This window comes from Delphinus delphis, chromosome 4, assembly GCF_949987515.2.
Source record: "Delphinus delphis chromosome 4, mDelDel1.2, whole genome shotgun sequence".
NCBI lineage: Eukaryota > Metazoa > Chordata > Mammalia > Artiodactyla > Delphinidae > Delphinus > Delphinus delphis.
This window is the reverse complement of record NC_082686.1, coordinates 80,180,424-80,203,590: the sequence shown is the minus strand read 5'-3', so window position 1 is coordinate 80,203,590 and position 23,167 is coordinate 80,180,424. Positions and strand designations below refer to the sequence as shown.

General features: G+C 43.3%; 1 protein-coding gene across 4 annotated transcripts in view; it reads right to left on the bottom strand.

The window, feature by feature from the left end:
- MASP1 (MBL associated serine protease 1) overlaps positions 1-15,604 on the bottom strand; it is a 73,639-nt gene extending 58,035 nt beyond the window's left edge. For 2 of the 4 annotated variants that reach the window (XM_060010963.1, XM_060010962.1), the window contains exons 1-2: positions 15,454-15,603; positions 9,361-9,592 (exon numbers count right to left, since the gene is read on the bottom strand). In XM_060010963.1, the coding sequence (XP_059866946.1) occupies positions 9,361-9,592; positions 15,454-15,458 (237 nt within the window). In that variant the 5' untranslated portion in view covers positions 15,459-15,603. Of the gene's footprint in view, positions 1-9,360; positions 9,593-15,453 lie in introns of all 4 variants that reach the window. The other 2 variants (XM_060010961.1, XM_060010964.1) reach the window with 2 other exon arrangements.
- Between the last annotated feature and the right edge of the window lie 7,563 nt (positions 15,605-23,167).

The following is a 23,167-nucleotide window of genomic DNA, read 5'->3' as shown; positions in this document are numbered from 1 at the left end:
TCTGTGACTTCAGAGCCAGGCCCATTCACATGCAAATACCCTCTGGGACCGGGAAGCTGAGCCCCAGAAGGTTCAGGACAGGAAAATAGCCTGGGGACAGGCAAAAACAAAGCCTTGTTGTGTTCTTCTCCTGCAGAAGCAGCCTGGCTCCAGGTCGGTCACAGTCAGCACTGGGGTGAAAGCAGTGATTAAGTAAGTGCTGAGCGGAGAGAAGGGACCCGCCACGGGCCAGCGTCTCCAGGCACTTTCCAGGAATGTGCAAGCCGGTATGTCCCTCCGCTACTGCCCAGGACCCTGCCCTCCCCAGCCCGAATGCACATCCTCAAATCTTGGAAAATTTTCAAGAGAGCTAGAATAGGGACCAAAAGACCTGGCTTCTGGTTACCGCCCTGCCACTCACATGTGTCACTTTAACCTCCCCAGGCACTGGTGCCCTGGAGCTGGCTCTTACCAACTTACAGGGGCCAGTTGTCAACTTTTCAGGGATTTTTGTGATGCTGTTGTTAAACACAGCCATCGTGAAAAACTGTTTCATAAATTTACAATTAAATAAATTATATTAAAAAGAAATAAATTATATAAAAACTCATCATCTGCTAACTATTCTATCATTTTACTATTATCTCAGCACTTGAGTTTACTAATGTCTAGAATATCTGAGTGGTGAATAGAGAGCTACTGAGGTATCTCTTCTCTGCCCTCCCAACCCACCCCCCAGTCCAGACCAGGCTGTTGATCATTGATGAGTGCACCACTGGGTTCAGCCTCAGTTTTCACAAACATACTCGGTGGACCTTAATTCTATCCTCTAAGAGTCAGGAGGTCAAATGACACTTGGGTGGGAAAGCAGCTTGTAAAGTCTGCCATTGCCTGTGCGCATTAGGCAGGGACCCTATTTCCCAGGCCCCCTGGTGATGGGGCTCCCACCTGTACCTCTGCCTTCATCTCCCATCCCTGTCCCTCCTGCTCCAGCCACACTGCCAACCTTGCTCTGCTTCAAACACACCAGGCACGTTCCCACTAAGGTCTTGGCTGTTCTTTCTGGTTGGGATGCTTTTCCCCAGAAAGCTACATGGCTGACTTTCTCAACTTCTTCAAGTCTTTGCTCAAATGTCACCCTTTCAACAAGGACCACCTTGATCAACATGTTTCAGTGGTAACATGCACCCCACCTCACGTGGACCCTCTTTACCCTGCTCTGTTTCACTTCTTTGCCTGTCACCTTACTACTCATTATATAATTAACCTGTGGATTGTGTTTAGTGTTTATTGTCTGTTCCCCCCAGTGTCATGTAAGCACCCAGCCGACCGGCATTTCTGTCTTGATTACCACTATACCCCAAGCTCTAGTAAATGGTAGGCATTCAATGAATATTTGTTGAAAAAATGAATACCTCCCCTTCCCTACTTTTTCTTCTATGAGCACATCAAAGCAAATTCAAGCCCTGCTTTTTACTAAGGTGTGTCTGAGAGTGGCCTGTGTACACATAAGCACACAGATTTGCACACCGGGGCACCTATTCCCCAGAGCACTCCCACCTCACACTCACCCACACTTGCCCACATTCTCTGCCCCAGCGCTGGGAACCTTCCTTCTGTTTTCCATCACCCCAGAGCCTGTGCTGTTTGTACTTCCTTCATAAAATAAGCTTTTGTCACGCTTTTTCTGAAGCTCATTTTCACTTCCTGATTCTTCTGAATCAGCTAGAATGGATTTGGAAACCTGGTATCTCTGGAGTGAAGAATTCCACTAGGGAATACAATTGAAATTCATGAGAAATATTTACCCATTCCTCTTTTCCCTCAGGGGCAAGGCCTCCTGTCTACTCCCAGAGAATGAACAGAGCTTCCGCAGTAGTTGAAGGTCGAGGGCACGTTCAGAGTAAACACAGAGCACTGCACAGAAATTAGGAGTCCGGGTTCAGAGGAGTCAGTCTTTGAGCAGGGCCATGGGAGGGACTTATCTGTCAATTACACAGCAGGATGAAGACTGACCCAACGAGGTCTGGGAAGGGAGCATCAGGGCTGGAAGGGCTTAGAGAGGCCAGCCAGTCCAATTTCCTCATTGGGCAGATGGAGAAACTGAGGCCCAGAGCAGACAAGTGACTTGCCCAATGTCTCAGCAGGAGTCAGTGGCTGATCTCTAGACCAGAGCCCTTTCCTTTATGCTTACCACCAGGAGATTTTTGCTTTTTCCTGTTCTGCCCCCAGGGCTGTGCTCACTACTAGAAATAAACACAGACATAGGCCCTGAACCCCTGGGGCTGACAGTCTAGTGCAATGTCCTTGAGTTCACCATTAGACATGTGTACCACAAACAGATAAATTGAGCACTTTCCCAACCTTCATAGCTCAGACTCCAATTTTTATTTATTTATTTATTTTTTCGGTACGCGGGCCTCTCACTGTTGCGGCCTCTCCCGTTGCGGAGCACAGGCTCCGGATGCGCAGGCTCAGCGGCCACGGCTCACGGGCCCAGCCGCTCCGCGGCATGTGGGATCCTCCCGGACCGGGGCACAAACCCGTGTCCCCTGCATCGGCAGGCGAACTCTCAACCACTGTGCCACCAGGGAAGCCTGTTCAGACTCCATTTTTATGAATTTTTTTTTCTCTCAATGTCAGAATAAAAGAGAAAGTTCTTTAACAAAATCTAGACAACACAGGAACCCTCAGGGTCCTTCAGTTTTACAAGATTTTACTAAATTTCTCTTATAGCCAGGAAGCATATAAAAATCCTGAAATCCCTACCAGGATAAAACTTGTTCTGAGAAGGGCCAAATGGAGAAACACAATCATGACTTAGGAGTAAGAAGAACAAGGATTGAAACCTGGCTTTGCTCTAAAGTCCTGGACCACAAATGCACTTAAGCTCTTGATGCTCAGTATCCTTTCCTGTGAATTAGATGTAGTAATCCCGGCTCTCCCTAGTCCATGAGAATCAAAGGAGGCAATACATCAGAAAGTGCCACAAACTTGTGTCACGACAAATGAATACACAGGAGAAATAAACAGCCTCTTGCATTTGATTAGTCCTTTCAGAGTACTTTTCCACAAATTGCCTGAAAAACTGAGTGATATGTGCAAGGTCATAGGCAGCCAGTTAGTGGTAAAGTCAGAGCAGATGAGAAAACGGACACTCATTGAGCATCTGGTGATACCAGCAAGCACTTTAGTGCTCACACCCTTGCCATCATTACCACTCTAATAATGCTTACTGAACTAATTACATAGGTGTTGGGCATATGTCAATACAGCATTTACCTCACTTGACATTCACAATAAGCCCACGAGATAGGCATTACTGTTATCCCTATTTTACAATAAATAGTGGAGGCAGGATCTGACTCTAGGTCTGAGTGACTCTAGAGGCTGAACTCCAAACCACTGAACATGTTTGCCTTTTGCAGTACTGATTTCACTCATAGCCATCATTTCATTTAAACTCTTGCATAAACTGCAAGGAAGGTACTGTATCATTGAGTCTTTTTTTTTTTTTTTGGTACCAATCACAAAACCAATGCTTAGGGAGATCAAGAAGTTTAGGGAATTACACTGTTAAATTCCTCTTTACCCTTCAAGACTTATCTCAGACATTAATTATTTCCAAAGCTTTTCTTGAACACCCAGAAATGATCACTCTACAACTTATATACTGCCCCATACTCTTGTGTTACTCTGCCCAGTTTTAGCTTATTAATTATGTACTCGTCTTATGACACACTATGAAATCATGAGTTCTTGGAGGGCAGGTACTGTCTTACTCATCTTCATGGGGCCTGTCTTTGGTGCAGTGTCCAACTTATGGTAGATTTTCAATAAAATTCTTAGACTTCATTCCATAGACAGCGGAGAACAATCGAAAGGTTTTGAGAGTTGCACAGTCAAAGCAATGTTTAAGAAGATCTCTCTGGACACATGTAGAGGGTGGACCGGTTGGGGAGAGACCCACAGCTGGTAGACATTTAGGATGGTATTGCAATAAACTAGGCAAGAGGAATAAGAACTGGAACTAAAGGGCTAAAGTGGAGACAATGGAAGAAATGTTTAATGTATCAAGAATATAAGAGGAGAAAAGTGATGTTATGTCATATGAGCATTTAACAGATGCCAGCTGAGCTATATGCACTCAATAAAAGAAGGGGAAAGAGAGAAAGAGGAAAAAGCCAAATGCAGGCTTTTATTATCTCCTTTTCCAATGAACAGATACCATGAAGTGGACTTGACAATAAGATGTGTGAATCTGCTGCTCCCTTGGTGGTTCTGGTTTCTGAGTACCTTTTTCAGTAACTATAGCTCCAGGGCTCACTTCTCAGCACAAGTCAAACTACTTCATCTGATGCTCAACTAAAGGAATTATATAATTTGTTGCATTTCTGGGGAAAAAAGTCTCTTCTGGACATTCTAAAAGACAGTGCTCTACTATATTTAAGAGAGTAAGTTTGACTATAGACAGTATTTGCCTTACATTACACTTAAAAACCTAGGCATCCATAAGGTGGGGGACTCCACTGTCACTTAATATTTTTAAAAGAAGAAAAGAAAAGACTGAGAGTTTTGAGATATAAATTCTGGTCCCCGTGTGACCTTGGCCAATGAATTGCCCTTTCCAGGGCTTCAGCATGATGATCATGAAGTTGAATCATGATTCCTGAGGTCTTAGATACATAGAATATCAGGGCTAGGTGGACCTTAGAGAACATCTGGTTCAACTCCCTGTATCTGAGACAGGAGGAAAGAGTCCACTCTAAAAGCAATCACTTGCCCAGGGTTACTTAGTTAGTAGAGAATGGCCACAAGAATCTAGGCCTCCAGTTTCCTGGCCAGTGTCTGTGCTCTGCCCCTCGCCTACAGCATTAACCAGCTGTGATTCATCTGTCTCATCTGTGCACTGTAGGAATCCACACATTGCAGCCACATTCCAAGGAAGCAAATCCTGTCGTGCAGATGTGCATGTGCCTTGAAGACCAAAGACTGCGGGAAGTCAGGCTGGAGAGGAATTTTCATAAAATGAGAGCATCCAGACCACAGCCTTGGGGTCCTGCCCTTCTTCAAGCTGCTGATGTGCAGTGTCAGCAATTCCGTCATCATCACCCTGATGGGCCAGGGTGGGAAGGGCAGTCTGTGGACTGGGGCTGGGCTGAAAGGATTCCTGTGAACTGGACGGTCCTTTAAACCCACTCCCAGGCCTGCCAGGGGAATTCAGTCACAGAATGAAAGAGCCTCAAAACAGGGGATATTATCCCATCAGACGGAAATGAGTGATATTCCAAGTTCCTTGGAAAAGGACAGCACTGGCATGATATATTTACAAGTTTTCTTCAAATGACATGTCACTAAGGCAACTCCAGCAGACTATAGTCTCTTACTGGAGTGCTTATGGCCACGGAACTTCAAGAAGTGGCCGCTGTGACATATTATTACCGTCCTCTGGCATTATCCTAACTAGGATAATGAGGGTTTGGGGGGTCATCTGGAAAGCTCTGGCAAGGAGAATGAAGATTAAAATTCTGGAATTTAAGGGACCTTAGGGATCATCTCATTCTACTCCTCATGGAACAGATGAAAAGACAGAATTTTGTAGCGGGGTACTGACTTATCCAAGGGTGGCATGGCTGGCATGCTCATGCTTCATTCAGATGAAAAGGGAAGAGCCTCCTTCTCATTCATAGCCAGGAAAGCCACATATTCTGGGGGTGGAAGGTTAGGGAGAGAACACAATTAGGAAAAGACAACGGGTTTCGACTATATGTTGAAGGCTTCTGGGTTTTAGGGTTCACAGGTGAGAGTACTAGTCTTGTCCCTGAATTGGGAACTTAAGGAGTATTCAAGCTGTAATTCCTGCAAGGTGTGACCTTCAGGGGGACCAAGAAGGTTGAGTGAGCAGAGTGAGCTTCTGAGCCACCTTCAACCCTAGCAGCCTCACTTCTGTTTCCTATATCAGGACTACTAGAAGATTTTTAAGAAGAAAATGTCCACTAGGGAGAAAATATTTGAAAAACAACAATAACAACAATGACATGGGACTAGGTGGGTCTCCAGAGGGCCCCTGTGGCCTGACATCCTATGAGTTCTTGAGTCCAGGAGGGGAACTCTGCCGGGCACATGTGGGCAAGGACACAGGGCCTGTCTCCACATGAGCACTAGTCATCAGCTGACCAGGGTGCAGCGTCCTGTGAAGGAAGGCCTGCTCAGGCCCCATGGCTACTAGAACCTCTGCAGGGAGGCCAATGCTAGTGCTGGGATGGCATTCTGGAAGGAAGTGGGCTGTGCAAGCCCAAGCAAAGTAATACCTCTCTGTCCAATATGCTAATCTCTTCTTCTAAAGGAACTGGAAAAATGTATTGGAATCAGAGAAGCAAGGACTGTTGGGCACTTCAGGTAGGCAGCTCAGTCTCTGTGTTGCCTCACACAGACTGTTTCTTTGCTATGCTCAGAGGTCATAAGTCTAATTTTGGAGCAGAGAGAGTGCTAAAAGATTGCCTTTTCTACTCCAGATCATTTGGGAGTTAGTGGCAGATCTGGGACTAGAACAGGCATTTCCTGAATCCCAGTCAAGAAACCAGGATGATGCTGCCCTTCCAGAGGGCCTAGTCCCATCTCCTTGGGCTTTCAGGAAGGTATCTCACCACCCTAGATAGAAACCATCAATCAATTTCCAAAATATTCTCCAACCAGAAAGGCCAAACTTTGGGTAGAAATTTCAGTGTCCTTAATTCAGTGTCGGAAGAGGTCTTCACAGTCTATTGTTGCCCTTGAAAAGTACCATTTTTTTCCGCTACAAAGTGTAGCTGATGTCAACCCTTTAATCTGCCTTGCCAGGAGACTCAATTTATTGGGGGGCAAAGGAATGAGTTAAATCCTCTATTGTGTGTTTATCATCTCGATAAAGGAGTCCTAACAAGGTCAAACCTGGCATCCATATAAATAAGAGGAAAACTTGTGAGAAATGATTGAATATGAATTGAGAGTGAATTCTTAGGGTGGAGGCAGGGAGGAATAATGAAAATAAGTCATTGTCACAGCTAAAGAAAAAAATTCTAATTTCTGTGGTCTTGAGGCCTCAGCTACTAATAAAGGCAAGTGTTTCCGCTGGCAAAATTTCTAGATGATTGACATAGTTGAAAGTAGAGAAAAAAGCAGTTAGGAAGTTCACATCTAGCCTTGTCTAAATCTATGGAATTTACTCTTCTATTAAGTCACTGTTTGGTCATTTTCCTTCTGCTAAGTTCACTCTCCAACCTAAATATTTGAGAATACCATGGTTGTACGGTGAGCATCAGCTAGGGGAATGGGCTGGGGGATTCTGCTAACCTAATGTCCCCTACCCATAATGCATCTGGGATCCTGGAGTTTGGTTCTGCCAGAGGCTAGATTATGTCCTAGAAGACATAACTAACCTGTTTGTTAGAAATTTCAATTTAGGATGATAAACACTTCGGATCTTGGTGAATACTCTCTGCTTGATCCTTGCGAGTCTGAGAAGTTGACTCCATTTTCAATGAATTTATAGAAACTGTCTGTCAATCTAGATTACCAAGCCACATCATCTCTTAGAGCAGCCAGTTTGACCTTTTCTCATTCTTTTTGTCAATCTTTTATTGTCATTACTCTTTTTCATCTTGTGCAATTGCTATTTTTCTAGGCTCATCTCTCTTTTTAAGGGACTAGATTTTTGTGTCCTTAAATTCTCACAGTTTCTAGCACAGGGCATTCAAAGATGGGCAGCATCACACAGAGAGAGCAATGGTTCTCAAATGGAGAGATTTTGCTCCCCTGGGGGTATTGATAACTGCTGGAGACATTTTTGGTTGTCACAACTGGAGTGGGAGTGCTATTGGCATCTAGTGAGTAGAAGCCAGGAATGCTGCTAAAGACCCTACCATTCGCAAAACAGCTTTCTTCAGCAAGTAATTGTCTGGCTCAAAATGTCAACAGTGTTAAAATTGAAAAACTGTCACGGAGCACCAATTTTAGAACGTTTTCAGTCACAGAAAATGTGCTTTAAATGGGATACTTGATGCATATCCAACATATATAATTAGCAACACCCACCATTTAAAATGAGTTAATCAGGGTAGGGGTTCACAGCCCCACTTACCAGGCCTCTGCCCCACCCCATCCCACTGCTCTTTTCAGCCCCTGCAGTATCCTAGGGCTCAGTGTAGTACAGCTTGTGAGCAGTTTGGTGGAGCCAAAAGAACATGGTATTGAAAGTCACAAGACATGGGTTTGGAACCCTGATCCATCACTTACTAGCTGTACAACGTTGGGTGAGTTGCTTCACCTTCTTGGGGTTGTTTCTTTGTCTGTAAATGGGACAGTAGTACCTGTCTCATAGGATTGTTTTAAAGGTTGAATGAGATTTTAAGTGTAAATCACCTTGTCAACTCACTTCTTTGCTGTTGATCAAACATTCTGGTAAATACAAGGTTAACTCTTGCTGAATTACAGGCTGTGGAAAAATGAGACTATACTAATACCAAAAATATAGAAAGCCTACTCTAGGGTGGTTTGATGAGAACTTCTTCCAGGAAACCAGAGAGAGTTTATAAAGTAGGTTCTTAGGTCTTCACATCTTTTTGAACCAGATACAACCTTAATAAGTGTCATCTCTCAGAAGTACTTTAACCTTTCTTAGCTCCACTTTTAAAAGAGAACAGCTCCCCACCCATGGCATTGTTTGTGGGCTCTCCTTAAATTCTGGGAAATGTTGTTTTGATGTTGTAATCATTTTCTGCTCCTCTTCCATTTGTCTTTGACATCCATCTGTGTAGTGACCCCCCACTGTTGCCCATACTCTTTGTTGATAAAATCCAAACTCTTTAGCATCATATTCAAGGCCCTTCAGAATCTCATCCCAATCCAACCTTCCAACTTCACCTCCTACTCTCCGCTGCAGCATACGCTACACTTCCCAAACACTTGATCATTACCTAGGGAACAGGGCAACGCTTTCTAATGCCTCAGCTTTGGATATAATGCTAGCTTACTCTGATTAATGCTGACTCTGGGGTATCTGCCCTTTTCTGCTTGTTGAATTAAAGGTGACATTGGAGCAGAGGTTAGTGGAGACGTTAAAGACTTTGAGATCAGAAAGGAAAAGGTAAGGCTGTGTTTGGCTGAGTCACACTTTGCCAGTTTCAGTTTCCCTCAAGGTCTTTTCTAGGTCTTCCTACTCAGCCTGCACCTAGCATGCCAGCCCCAACCCTCCTTCATAATGTTATAACATTGTAATGTCTCCCTCACTGGCCTGCCAGCCTGGGTGGTAAACACAGCATCTAATTCATCTAAGCTCCTCTAACTCCCAGCAGATTCTCCCGTAGAGAACCTGGCCCAGTTAGGGAACATTAGGGGTCTCACCTTCACATAGTCGTATTCACAAAGGTAAGAGGATTCCAAGTTGAAGTGCATGAAGTAAAGCTTGATCCGAAATCCCTCGGGGACAGTGATATTCCACGTCACCTCTGAATCACTTGGATAAGAGTCTGGATAGCCAGGCGACTGAATCTGGCCAAACATATTGTTAAGCTCCACTATGTGGGCCAAAGCCTTCAACAAGGAGAAGCACAGAGCATGAGAGAGAAGGAGCCACCTGAAAGACATGAATGGATTCACTTACATTCACAGACACTGGTCCTTGCCATTTAGCTAAATCAACAGCCAGGAGAACAAGTTCCCAGCCACTGACCTGCTGTAATTACTTCGTCCTTATGGGTCTTGCTTACCCAGCCTATAATACTGGAGGGCGGTAACTTGATTTTAAAGGTTGCTTCCAGTTGTGCTCTTTTTAAAGATTTGATAATAGTATTAAACTTTCCCAGAAAATACCATATTTGGGACTCTGAGGCATATCATTTTTTGGTTGAAAATACAAATTTCATAGTTAGGTAAAAGCTGGTATCATTTCTTTAGCTTAGCTTCATTTAAGAATCATAAACTCTTGATTCAATTTTCTAAAAAGTAAGTAACAGTAACATGGTAATACTGAGATAAGACTTATACTCAATGATGGGATCTGTAGTACCTAAAACAAATTTAACAAAATCAATCAAGAAATGCAAAATTTTGAATTAAGAAGGAATGAGCAAAACAAGGTTTTTCCTTTTGGCAAGTGTTTTTATAAAAGGATCAAGAACATACAGTTTATTTCCAGCTGCAGGAATGAGAGATGATGGACTGTGAAAAGAGTTGCATAAGGGGCACGGGAAATTCAACAAAACTTGCAGAATACACCCAAAGTGGCTGATGCAATAATGAGGCAGAATGTCCAAGGCTTGTCAAAAACCTAATGGTCGGGCTTCCCTGGTGGCGCAGTGGTTGAGAGTCCGCCTGCCGATGCAGGGGACACGGGTTCGTGCCCCGGTCCGGGAAGATCCCACATGCCGCGGAGCGGCTAGGCCCGTGAGCCATGGCCGCTGAGCCTGCACATCCGGAGCCTGTGCTCCGCAACGGGAGAGGCCACAGCAGTGAGAGGCCCGCGTACCGCAAAAAAACAAAAACAAAACCAAACAAACAAAAAACCTAATGGTCAGTACACAGGACAACCAAGGCATCTACTAGATTGCTCCCCCTGTGAGACTCAAGGACCTTGAACTCAAACATCCCAATCCTGGCTCATCGACTTCTCCCTTAAATACTATATGTTCTGCTTCCTATGGCTTGGGAACCCCTCTGCTTCTCTCCAGCCAATTAATTTAAATGTTCTTATCTGGACTGTTGCTATTTCATCCTAACTGATCTCCCTGGCTACCACTTCATACCATTCAGCAATCTTCCGCCAAATTTGATTTTCTAAAACACAGATGTGTCCACACTGCTCCACTGTGCCTGCAGGGCAAAGCATCTGCTACCGGGATGGCTGATAAGCCCTTTTTGATCTAGTGCTGATTTACCTGTCCAACTTCATCTCATAGCAGCCATGCCGAGGCAGATCATTCTGGGAGCATGCCATGCCCATCCAGGCCTTGGTCCCACTGCACATGCCCTGCTCATTCCTCACCTGGTTGTCTTATTTATCCTCCACCATCCAGCTCAAAGCTTCCCAAGATACCACAGAGTATCCTTCACTCCAGATTCCAGCTCCCTGTACATGCTTCCAATTGGAGCACTGCTTTAGGCACAGTCCCTGAAGTTAGGTGTATTTGGGTTCAAATCCCAGTTCTCTTACTTACTGGCTGTGAAACCTTGGGTAATTAGTCTCTGAGCTCAGGTTTCCTCAAATGTAAAATGAAGATTATAATCTCTAATTTACAGAGCTCACATGAACATTGGAGATGATGTATGTGAAAGACCTAATATAAAGCCTGGTATATAAGAGATGATGAATGAATGAACGAATGAATGAACGAAAGCATGAAAGTGGGGCCAGAGTCTTATATAGCCTAAAAAGTAACTTCTGGGAAATTATACCAGCGTCTTAAGATTAAGATACAACTTGGCTAATCAGGAAGTTGTTTCTCCCCAAGCTGCCCCACGCTGCTCGGTAAACAGATGCACATATGTTTATATATGCACACATATGAATTTTTGAGTGTGCAAACACAATGAGATAACTACAATGAGATTATCTAGCTGTCATATAATATTTACATAAAAGGTAAATATGTAAGTGCAAAATGGCCTACAAGGGTGTCAGTAGGATATTAACAGTAGTTATCTCTGAAGTGGTAATATGAGTGTTTTTAATTTTACTTTTATGTATATAAAATGTTCAGATGTGTCTAGAAGGGCCTTGTGCTATTTTTTCAATTAAAAAAAAATAGTTATTTAAATTTTTTCCAAGGCCCCTGCAATAGCAACATGTGAGATGCAACTAAGGAAACAAAATGTTTTAATCCAATTGCCAGGGTCAATATTTTTATAAACCAATCTGTGGAGGAGAGAGAAGGGGAGGCACAGGTCCAAGCTCTCTCGTGAACTAGTAGGAAAGCTTGAGTCTAGAAACCCTGGCTTGCAGGGCTCAGGCAGCCCCACTTTCAAGTGAGGAAATATACTGATGGTACCCGGGCTAGGAGTTCTGGTTCAGTTCCGCTTGGGGAGGGGAGAGCACTGGTCTTAGGTTGGAATAGCTGGATTCAAGTCCAGACTTTGACTTTATTTATCTGACCCATCTTGGGGAAGTCACGTAAGGTCTCCCTCTCAGTTTCTTCATTCTTTAATTGGTGACAATAATGACATCCCCCGGGGCTGCTATCAGAATAAAGGACGATTGGAAAATAAGTACTTTGTTAACTGTCCAGCCCTAGGCAAACATTAGTTATGATTACTCCATCATGCTGCTTCCCGAAAAGCAGGGGTTAGGAATGAGCTTTGGATCCCCCAACTGGACCTCCCTGCAATAGCGACACCCAGATTATGTAAGGCTGAAAGGTCAACTTTCTCCATATCTGCTTTTTCCAGACCACATGGAGGAGACTCTGAGCTTCCTAATGCTGCTTCTGTCAAGGGCTGGCCCAGGCTAACGGCCCCATCTATCCTCAGAGGCCCAGGACCATGTGTAGTAGGCAACTGGTCATCGTGGGAGGAAGGCCTGTGAAGCTTTCTGTTCTATTTTGTTTGCATCTCAAAACAGTTTTAAACATATGAAACAAATCTCTCTTTTCACATAATAAGCCTGAGCATATGCTTGCTTGCTTGCTTTCAGGGCTGCAAATTAAAGAATGTAAGTGGCAGCTTTCATTTCCCATCACACTCTGAATGTTTTTGGCTTCTTATCCACCAGGCACCGGCTGTACAAATTCTGACACCTGCTATCTATTCTCCAACTAATCAAAAAGTTTAATTACATTTGCTTGAAATGTCAAAAGTAATATATAATGCCAGGATTTCCTAAGCTCTACTGTAGGAGCAAGCTCTCAGGAATGCCTTAAAAAATGCCGGCATATATCCATGGTTGTGGAATGAGTAGCACTTTCTATCCTTTCCATTCACTCCTCACTTCAACCTACACTACACCAAGACTGTTTTGGGGTAGAAGAGTTGAAATGGACTATATAGATCCCTTTGACAACACCCGTACTTGACAGATGACGAAAAGGATACCCCAAGAGGTGACATGTCATGCCCAATACCATACGGCGAATTAGCTTCAACAGAAGAAGGGAATAACAAAAGCTCACAGAGGATGCTGGGTCCATGCCCATATCATGCCCAGGCATCTGGCCAAAGCAATTAATCCTGTGAAAAATAATTTAAAAACCCGTAGCTTTATGTGAAAATTAAAAAAAAAAAATAATACCAAAGCTCCTCCCCCGCAGATTTTAGTTTAATTGGTCTGGAGTGAGGCCTGGTCATTGACATTTTTTTTTTTTTTTTTTTTTTGCGGTACACGGGCCTCTCACTGTTGTGGCCTCTCCCGTTGCGGAGCACAGGCTCCGGACACGCAGGCTTAGCTGCTCTGCGGCATGTGGGATCTTCCCGGACCGGGGCACGAACCCGTGTCCCCTGCATCGGCAGGCGGACTCTCAACCACTGCACCACCAGGGAAGCCCTGACGTTTTTTAAAGCACCACAGATGCTTCTAATGTGCAGCTAGGATTGAGAGCCGCTGGTGTAGAATAATATACTTGGTTGACAGTCTGGCAAAATACAGTAGAAAAACATCCTGAACTTGGAGCCTAAAGATCCAAATTTGGGTCTGGGCTTTTTCAAGATCATCAGTGTGGCTCTGGGCAAGTTGCTAAACTCTTTTATCCTCACTTCTCCATAAATCCTACCTCATCCAAAATCTGAAGACCAGATGAGACAGTGCCTATGAAAGGGCTTTGCAAACTCTGAACTGTTGTGTCTATGTGAGGGAAGACCTTTTATAGACTTCTAGTGGAGCACTTTTCCAGTAGTAGTTTTGCTATTGAACAACTGAATTCAATTCAGCTAATATTTATTGCATGCCTAATAGGAAACAGACATTATGCTAGGTACTAGGCATACAAAGATGAACATGCCATAGATCCTATTCCTTAAGGAACACTCAGTCTTGGAAGAGGAGGTGGACATTTCAACAAAGAGGTATTAAGAAAGGTAGCTCCCAAGGACAGAGATATCACAAAGGAGAAGATGCTGACTCTGGGGATACTGGGCAGGGAAGAGGAGGTGATGTATGAGCCAGCTTGAACAATCGGGTCCTCTAGAAATAGGAGAAATAAGAGAGAGAGCTATTCTGGCTTAAGGGATCAGCAAACACCAAGATACAGAACTGATCGTCGGCCTTGTAGTTTGTTATGGCTGGGGCACTGGGTGGTAGGGTGAGATTTGAATAGTGGACAGATCAATCAAATTGTCATTCCATGTAGATGGGCATAAATCTCCTCTCTTTTAGGAGAAAGGAAAATGAAGTTAGATAGCAGATTTAACATTACAATGGATTTAGAAAGAAGAGAATGATTGGATTAACCTTAAAGACCTGATTATCTCTCTAAACCACAGGTAATCTGAGTTCAAAGCGTTAACATAGCCTGAAGCCCCTCATTGGCCCCAGACCCTGAAAAGTTGCTAGGTGACTTTGCAGAAGAGAAACAAATAGAAACCCTTTTCCAATTGAGAAGAAAATTAACGGGAAAAGATGTTTAGAGGCAACACATCTGCAGAGTGTTTTTTTTTTCTTTTTTGTATTTTTAACAGTATTAACAATTATAAGTAGTAAAAGTAATTATGGTGGTCGGATTTTGACACTTGGAGAGAAAAACTTACAAGGAATGTCTGGTAACAAGCATCAAGTAACTCTAAGTCTAGGCTGAGGAATGGGGAATATTGAAGAGCTTGGAAACAATTAGAATTTAAAGTCTTAGTTTCAGAACTCCAAAGACTCTTTTTTTTTTTTTTTAATTTCAATTTGTAATATTCCTTTAAGAGCCATTTGGTGCAATTCATAGCCTGATTCACGCCACTGGCGGCCTCTGATTTCAGTAAGAAATGCAGAAATTTATAGTGGAATGTAAAACGGGGACAGGTTTTTAGTTTTCTAAATTGAGGTTTTAAACTAGCAAACTTCTGAAGGTTTAAGAAGCCACATAGCTGAGCTACGGGAATCTGGTTTCTTTTCCGGTCAGAACAAATAAACACACAAACACATATCTAACTCACAAAGTGTTGGAAGAGATAAAGCAATGCTCTTTACAAAGGAGGAAAACAAAAACTCAGCCTTGTGGGCAACAGAAGAAAAGTCACATTGGCCAGCAGACAGCACCCTACGCTGGCAGAGGGAGAAATCTGAGTTCCAGCGGCGTCAGGGGCATTTGCACACAGCCTCCCGTTTCAAGTTGCATGTCTCCGCAGTCCCAGGGAAGGCCCCAGCCTGTCTCCCTTCTCAGAGCCCCAGGGAGTGATGAAAAGCCCCTGAACCAGCCACAGGACTCGCAGGTGAGTCAGCCCAGAGACAAGGTCAGACCTTCCAGGGCTACTTGGCACCTGGTCCCTGGAAGGACCCCCTGTGCCCACTCCTGCCCTGGCACTCACCTCATTTTCCTGCCTTGGGTGCTCCTGGCTGCCTGGTCCCCCCGGCCTGACTTGTCTGCGAGCTCGTCCCCGGTGTGGTGTCAGCGATGCCTTATCTTTGTTCTGAGGTCCCTGTGTGTCTCTGGAATTGGCTGGCATTCTCCATTCAGGTCACGCCTTCCCCTGCCTGCAACAGATCCCCTCTCCCCCTCTCTCCCTCTGCCTTTTCCTCTCTCTCTCCTCTCTGACTTGCTCGTACACACACTCAGAGGAACCTGACAGAACAGAATCTGTCTTCTTCCTTAAAAGATCTGCTTCTCCAGGTCCCTCCTTCATCCCATACGGCTGCTTCCAGCTCCTGAGAGAGAATAACTGAGCAGCTCAAATAGGTATTTGTATCACCATGTGTGTGTGTGTGTGTGTGTATGTGTGTGGATATATGTGTGTGGATGTGTGTGTGTATATGTGTGTGTGTGTGTGTGTGTGTGTGTGTGTGTGTGTGTGTGTAAAGGGTGGAGGGGGACAAAGTCTGATCTCTCTGTCTCCCTTGCCAGATGGCTATAGTTTTCTGCTCGTGTTCAGGACACTGGCAAAGGACACCAATTAAACAGGATGATCAACTAAGAGGGCAATTCTAACATCTACACTAGGCAAGAAAATAGAACCAAATCCCAAAGCTTGTCTGTCTGCAAACAACTACAGGCTTTCCTGTGAACAGAGCGGCTGGCCCGGTATGTGAGGGGAGCAGTCAGTCCTGCAGTTGGTTAGTTGTTCTTCGTCACTTAAAAGCAAGGCTTGTGCTGTTTACCAACTCAGAGCATTCAGAGGCCTGATACAGCCCGGGGAGGACCCACTACAGACAGAAAGCCCCGCATCCCATGGCTGTAGGGAGATCTGGGCCTGTAAAGGTGGCTAGACCTGGAGTTTGTGGAGAAAAGCAGCATCAGATATAAGCCAAGCTGAATAAGAAGAAAATTCCTTTCTTCACAACAATGACCACCAGTCCTGAATAGGGAGAGAGACATCTGGGTGTAAAAAGTAGATTTTACTGAGAACCTTTTCTGTGTTAGGCACATGGCTAGGTGCAAACATCATCTCAATTACTCCCACAAACCTGTGAGGATCATACTATTATACTCATTTTACAAATAAGAAAACTGAAGCATAGAGAGGTACACAATCTGCCTGGATCATCCAGCCCTTTATTACTCCTTACTGCTACCACGGCAAACGCAAACAGTTAACATTTACTGAGCACTGTGTGTCAGGTACTGCTCTAGTAATGTATTGATTGCTTTCGATCATCTTTACATTTTGTGTATCTGGGTAGTAATATTATCCCCATTTTCCCGATGAGGAAACTGCCCAGAGAGTTTAAGTAAGTTACCCAAGATCACACAGCTAGAAAGTGATAGGGGAAGAATTTGAGTTCTTACCCACAATATTGTACTGCTTCTCACTAGAATATTATAGTACATATGGCATTTCAAATACACACCACATTCACAAAGAAACTCAATTTGGGGCATTTTGAAAAGAGCAATTAGACTCAGCATCAGAGTTGGCTATAATCTTCCCTTTCTATCCAAGCTGGCTGTGCACTTTGGCCCCAATTGTTAACATCTCTGATCCTGTTTTCTCATCTGGAAAATGGGGGTTGCTTTGAGACTTAAAGGAAATTATCCTTGCCATTTTTTTAGCTGTTCAGTGTACCCAAGAGAGGGCTCCCACCCATTCTAACCAAGGTGGCAAACACATGCATTCTCCACCCTCTGATAACACTCCTTTAGCACATTTGGGGGAACAATGCCTTGCATCTTGCTGAAATTCTCCTGGCTCCATTTTCTCTCCAGTTTCTCTATTTTATCACTTTTAAAGGTCAGCTCTGCTAATCTGGGCATTATTAAGAGGCTGTGTTTGATAATGTGAGTGCAAGTATATGAGATGAGAGAATATGTGTGAACCTAGGCACCATTCTGGCTAAACAGCCTAAAAATTTCTGTGTTAGGCAGGATAGAAAAAATCCCTTTAAAAGTCCCATTAAGAAGACTCACAGGCTCCTCAAACATCAAATAACTCTCACACAACATTTTAATGATTTAAGTGCAAATGAATCAGAAACACATGGACTACATTTCTCTTGGAATATACAAGGGTTTTAAAACCAAGGGATAAAGAACTTGGCACGAAGCATCCTGCACCATGCAGAGGGCCCTGCCCACTAAAGACATTCCCTCCATCAACACTGCAGCTGAGCTGACCCTCTCCTAATTTAGGGCACATCCAGGGAAATGCAGTCATTTGTTCTGGGCACAGAGGGGAGAGCTTGGGAGGGAAAGCCATCAGCTTCTCCTTGCAAAGTGTCATAGAGTAACTGAGCCTCCTGGAATAATTTCCTGGCCATGTTTCTTTAAGGCTGCCAGTGCTCAATGGGAGGCATTTGAAATACGTTCTGAGCCAAAGTTCTGCCAATATACAGCAGAGCTGATATGTGCTTCCCTGGGAGTTAGCCAAGGCTCAGATGGAATCTGCATGATAACGGGAACTATGTGGCTCGGGACTGATCTGGGTGGGATTCAGAGCTGTTTCCCATCGTGTTGGGCTGCATTGGTGATACCTTCCTGACCTCTTGATAAAAACTTCCTGGGGTGTCATGAATAGATCACGGGGAGTGGGAGGAATGGAAAAGACAGTGGTTTAGGAATAGACTCAACATGAGTAGACTAACTCATGGGACCTTGGGCTAGTCACCTACTTTCTCTGCTGGAGGAGGGGAAGGAGTGACACCAGTTTGCTCCACTATAAAATCAGGGGAGAGGAGTCCATTGAGATCATGGAGTGAGGACTAGGAAATTGCAGTGGAGGTGGGGAGGTGAATTGCTAATGATCTGTAAAGAGAGTCAAGGAGTCCTGAGTGACCTTCTAATCTTGACACTTGTTTTATCTGTGGTCACAATAGCATTACATTACTCAGGATTCAATCATAGGTATTCAGAAAGATAATTTTTAAGAAGGTTCAACTCGTTTTTTAAAATGTTGATGAAAAGGTTAACATGTGAGTATAAGGAACTAACAGTATGTCAATTAGAATCACAGAAGTGTAGAATGACGGATGTGGGCTCAACATCTCGTTTATAGTCAGGGAAAGGGATCAGAAAGCTACTACTAAGAAAGTAAATACTACAGCACTCCTACAACTAGAACTGGGCTTGGTTTACATGTTCTACCAAAGTATTTATTACATGCAACTCCTGAGCCCAGACTTTCTGGAATTCCATGAATGCGCTGGAAAATGTAAAATATTTGGGCAATGAGTTTTTGTTGGCAAAGTGTGAAATCCAGGCTTCCTATAGAGTATATGAGAACTGATAAATAGCCCCAAAGATTACACCTTAGAATTAAATTTTAGGTTATTCAACACATTGGCTGATAGTATGCTGGAAACCCTGGCTTCAGAACCTATCGGATCATCAGAATAATATGGGAAATTAAAACAAAAAAACAAAAAAACCAGTGCCTGAGCTTCATCTCAGAAGATTCAAATTCAATGAATCTCGGGTGGGGCTCCTGAATCTGTAATTTTCAAAGCTCCCATGGACGATTTTGTCATTTTGGGTACTTATAATGGTGCGTCTTATAATTAATGGCATCTTAGATTTGATGATATAGTCTTAGTGTCTGCCAGATACCTTCATATACATCATTACATGTAATATTTACATGTGTTTAAAGGTGAGGACACTGAAGTTCAGAGAAACTAAGTGTGTCAGCAAGAGGATGATGGACATCTAGAGCCCAGGACTCCTGACCCTAAATCCAGGGCTCTTTCATCTGCAGCCCCTTGATCCTGCCTGTGGACTTTGAGAACCCATGAGCCATGCTGTCATGTGACTGCAAGATTTCAGGGAAGGGATATATAATTTACATTCAAAAAATAAATTATTAAGCTCTCTTATGGGCTAAACTGCACCGCTTCAAAATTCACATATCAAACCCGAGACAGGAACTTTAAAGAGGTCTAAGTTAAGAGGAGGTTATTAGCGTGGGCCCTAATCCAATATGACTGATATCTTTATAAGAGGAGGAGATTAAGATAGAGACAATCAGAGGAAAGACTACGTGAGGAGACAGCAAGAAGGTGGCCGCCTGTGACCCAAGGAGATGAGGCCTCAGAATAACAACCTCGATCTTGAACGTCCTTAAAATACCTGCCAATACCTTGGGCTTGAACTTCTAGTCTCCTAAACTGTCCGAAAATGCACTTCTGCTGTTTAAGCTACCTAGTCTGTGGTACTTTGTTATGGCAGCCCTAGCAAACTAATACAGGCTCTCTTGCAGAAGTTCTCCCAAAGCGTGAGCGCATACCACCACGGTGTCAAGCTGATTTCAAGCACCGCAGGCACAGAATTAACAAATACTGGGTCAGTTAAGGTTCCGTTTGGTAGGTAATAAGAGAAACCTTGACTAAAGCTGAAACAGAGTTTATTTTCCTCACTTAGCAAGAAGTGAGGCAGTAGGTGGGCCTGGGGACATTTTCTTTTTTTCTGTTCTGCCATTCTTAGGAGCTAGGCTATGTGTAAGGAAGAATCCAGGGGTTCTTAAGTACTTGAGACATAGACCGTTTGTTACGAGCTGAATTATACCCCCACCCCAAATTCATATGTTGAAGCCTGAACTCCCACTATCTCAAAATATGACTGTATTTGAAGATAGGAGCTTTAAAAAGGTGATTAAGTTAAAATGGGGCTGTTAGAATGGGCCTAATCTAATTATAAAAAGAGGAGATTAGGATACAGACAACACAGAAAGCAGGGAGACCATGTGGGGATACAGTAGGAAGGTGGCCATCTGCAAGCCCAGGAGAGGGGTCTCAAAAGAAACCACCTAGACTTCTAGCCTCCAGAACTGTGAGAAAATAAATTTCTACTACTTGAGTAATCCAGTCTGTGGTATTTTGTTATGGCAGCCCTAGGAAGCTAACAGAGCATCCACATCTCCCTTACCTTTGCTCACCTAAATCCATTTGATACCAATTATTGTTGCTATTCACTCATATTAGGCCTCCCCTCCCACAGAAGTTCCTCAGATGCTAAGACTACACGGCCCAAGCAGATTCAGCCATAGGACAGGATTAATTAGGCCTTAAGAAGCAAATTGACAGCTGAGGTTAGACCATGTGAAAGGCAGGATTCAGATCAGGGGAGTCAGTGTTATCACTTCTCTAACTCCCTAATGCTGTTTCAGTGACCATGACTTTTCCACCCTCCTTCCAAACTCCCTTGCTCTTCTATCATTCTGGCACACCCTACTCATCTCTATTACTGTCACCTTCCAATCTCTTGGTCCCATCCTCTGTTCCTTTCATTAGGAACTTAGGCATGTGGCACCATGCTTACCTCTCCTTCCCAATTCCTCCTGACATCCTGACACTGGACCCTCATTGCTTGATCTCCTCACTTCAACGATGACTTCTTCCATTTCACTGTAACCATCTACTCTACTTAAAGCCACATCCACCTCTGAAATCTTAAACTTGTAACACCCCATTCTCTGACCACCATCTCTTACCTTTCTAAGTCTTTGACTCCTTCAATAACCCTAGACTTCAACCTCATCAAGACATCCAGTCCTCTGACACCACTCCATTTCCAGTCTATCAGATCCTCTTGGCTTTATATCTTTTCTGAATCCCACAACCAATCACCAGCACTCCTGTGTGGATCCTTCTTTCTCTACCAGTTTCTTGACTCTCTTCTTACTTCAGAGGAATGATTCCTCATCTTTCTGGTGAATCACTGAGAATCTAATGAAAGCTAGATTCTCTGTCTGGAATACCCCCAATAAAGCCACGTAATTTACTCCCTCACTTCTTCAATTCTTTCTAAAAATGTCACCTTTTCAGTGAGGTCTTTCCTGGCCAATCTATTCTATTATTTCTATTTCCACCCAGCTTTGCTCTCCCCATATCCTGTTTTATTTGTCTTAATGGCAGTAATCATCAGCTAAGATGGTATTTATTTTAAGTTTTTATTGGTTTGTTGCTTGCTCCCCACCCCATTAGAATAACACAATCTCCAGGTGGACAAGTATTTTTATATTTTTTGTTTACTGCTCTATTCCCAGTACCAACAATAATGCCTTTGACTTGCACAAAGTAGGACCTTAATAAACATTTGTGGAATGAGCCATCTTCCAAGAAACATTTAAATAGGCACACATTCTTGAATTTTGGCATATAATTTCAGGGACTTGATGGCTCTTCTGAAGCCATGAAGCTCAGAAGCTCAATTTTTTTTTTTTCACCCGTGTCCCCTGCATCGGCAGGTGGACTCTCAACCATTGCGCCACCAGGGAAGCCCCAGAAGCTCAATTTTAACCATTCTTCCTGAATATTTCTCATACATCCCACCACTGCAGTTTTAAATACCGTTACATACTGATCACTAGCAAATCTATTTCTTTAGTCTAAATGTCTTCCCATAGTTCCTCACCCTCAAATCAAATGTCTATTCTCGCCTCCATCTGAAAGTTCCACTGGGCCGAGGTCATTATTTTTCTATTCCTGACTTGCTCATTCTCTCATACCAACGATGTCTATGAACTACCATCAACTCAGAAATTCAAGCCAGATATTTGAGTGTCATCCCTGATTTATATTTTCCTTTTCTCCTCATATGCCATCAATCAATAACTCCTATTGTTTACATATAAGTATCTTTCAAATCCATCATTATGCATAACTTCAATTCCCCACTACCGCTGCATTAGTGACGGGATTCATTAGTTCTCACTGGATTATTTCAACAACTTCTCATTTGTTTCTTTGCCCTTAGTACCAATCTTATAAATATACAAGTCTCATTAATTGTCTCCCTTTGTCAAACCTTTCAGATCACTCCTTTGCTTACAGAATAAAATAAAAATACCTTAGAAGAGCATTTGAACTCCGAAGTTTAATGTTGACATGAGGTGCAGTGAAACTGAAGTAGCCTGCAGTGCTGAGCCAACATGTGGAGGACAGCTGCCCTGGAGAATGGCTTGGACCCACAGCAGACTTTGCATAAGTGAGAAAGAAACTACTGTGCAAAGCCACTGAGCTTTTAGTATTATTTGTTACTGCAGATAATTTAGTCTATTCTGACTGACACAATACTCTTATATGGGATTGCTCTTTCACCTCTATATTCTCTCCTACAACCAGCACACTTACATATACAGACTTTTATGTCTAGAACTGGTACCAAACTAGTTGCATATTCCAGATTTTATCATGATCTCTCATGTCTGTATGTACTGATATACTTGGTTCTCTTGGTCTTTAATGCTATTTTCTTCCTCATTTGTCTGTAGAATTTCCTCTTATCTATCATATGAAATCTTGCTTAAACGTCAGCTTCTCTGGAAAATCTTCCCCAATCACTCAACATGGAAGTAAACATTACCTTTGTTCCTTACACTTAAACTTTAAATTATAGTTTAAATTGCATGTGTCAAATTATATAGCAAATTTTTGTCTACTTGGGTCATCCCTTCATCACAATAATTTGAGGGCCTGAACAATATCCTTTGTACCTTTGGCTCAGTAAATGTTTACTGAATACATAGATGTCTAAATAAATTTTTAAAAAGGCATCAAGACATGGGGCTTCCCTGGTGGCGCAGTGGTTGAGAGTCCGCCTGCCGATGCAGGGGACATGGGTTCATGCCCCGGTCCGGGAAGATCCCACATGCTGCG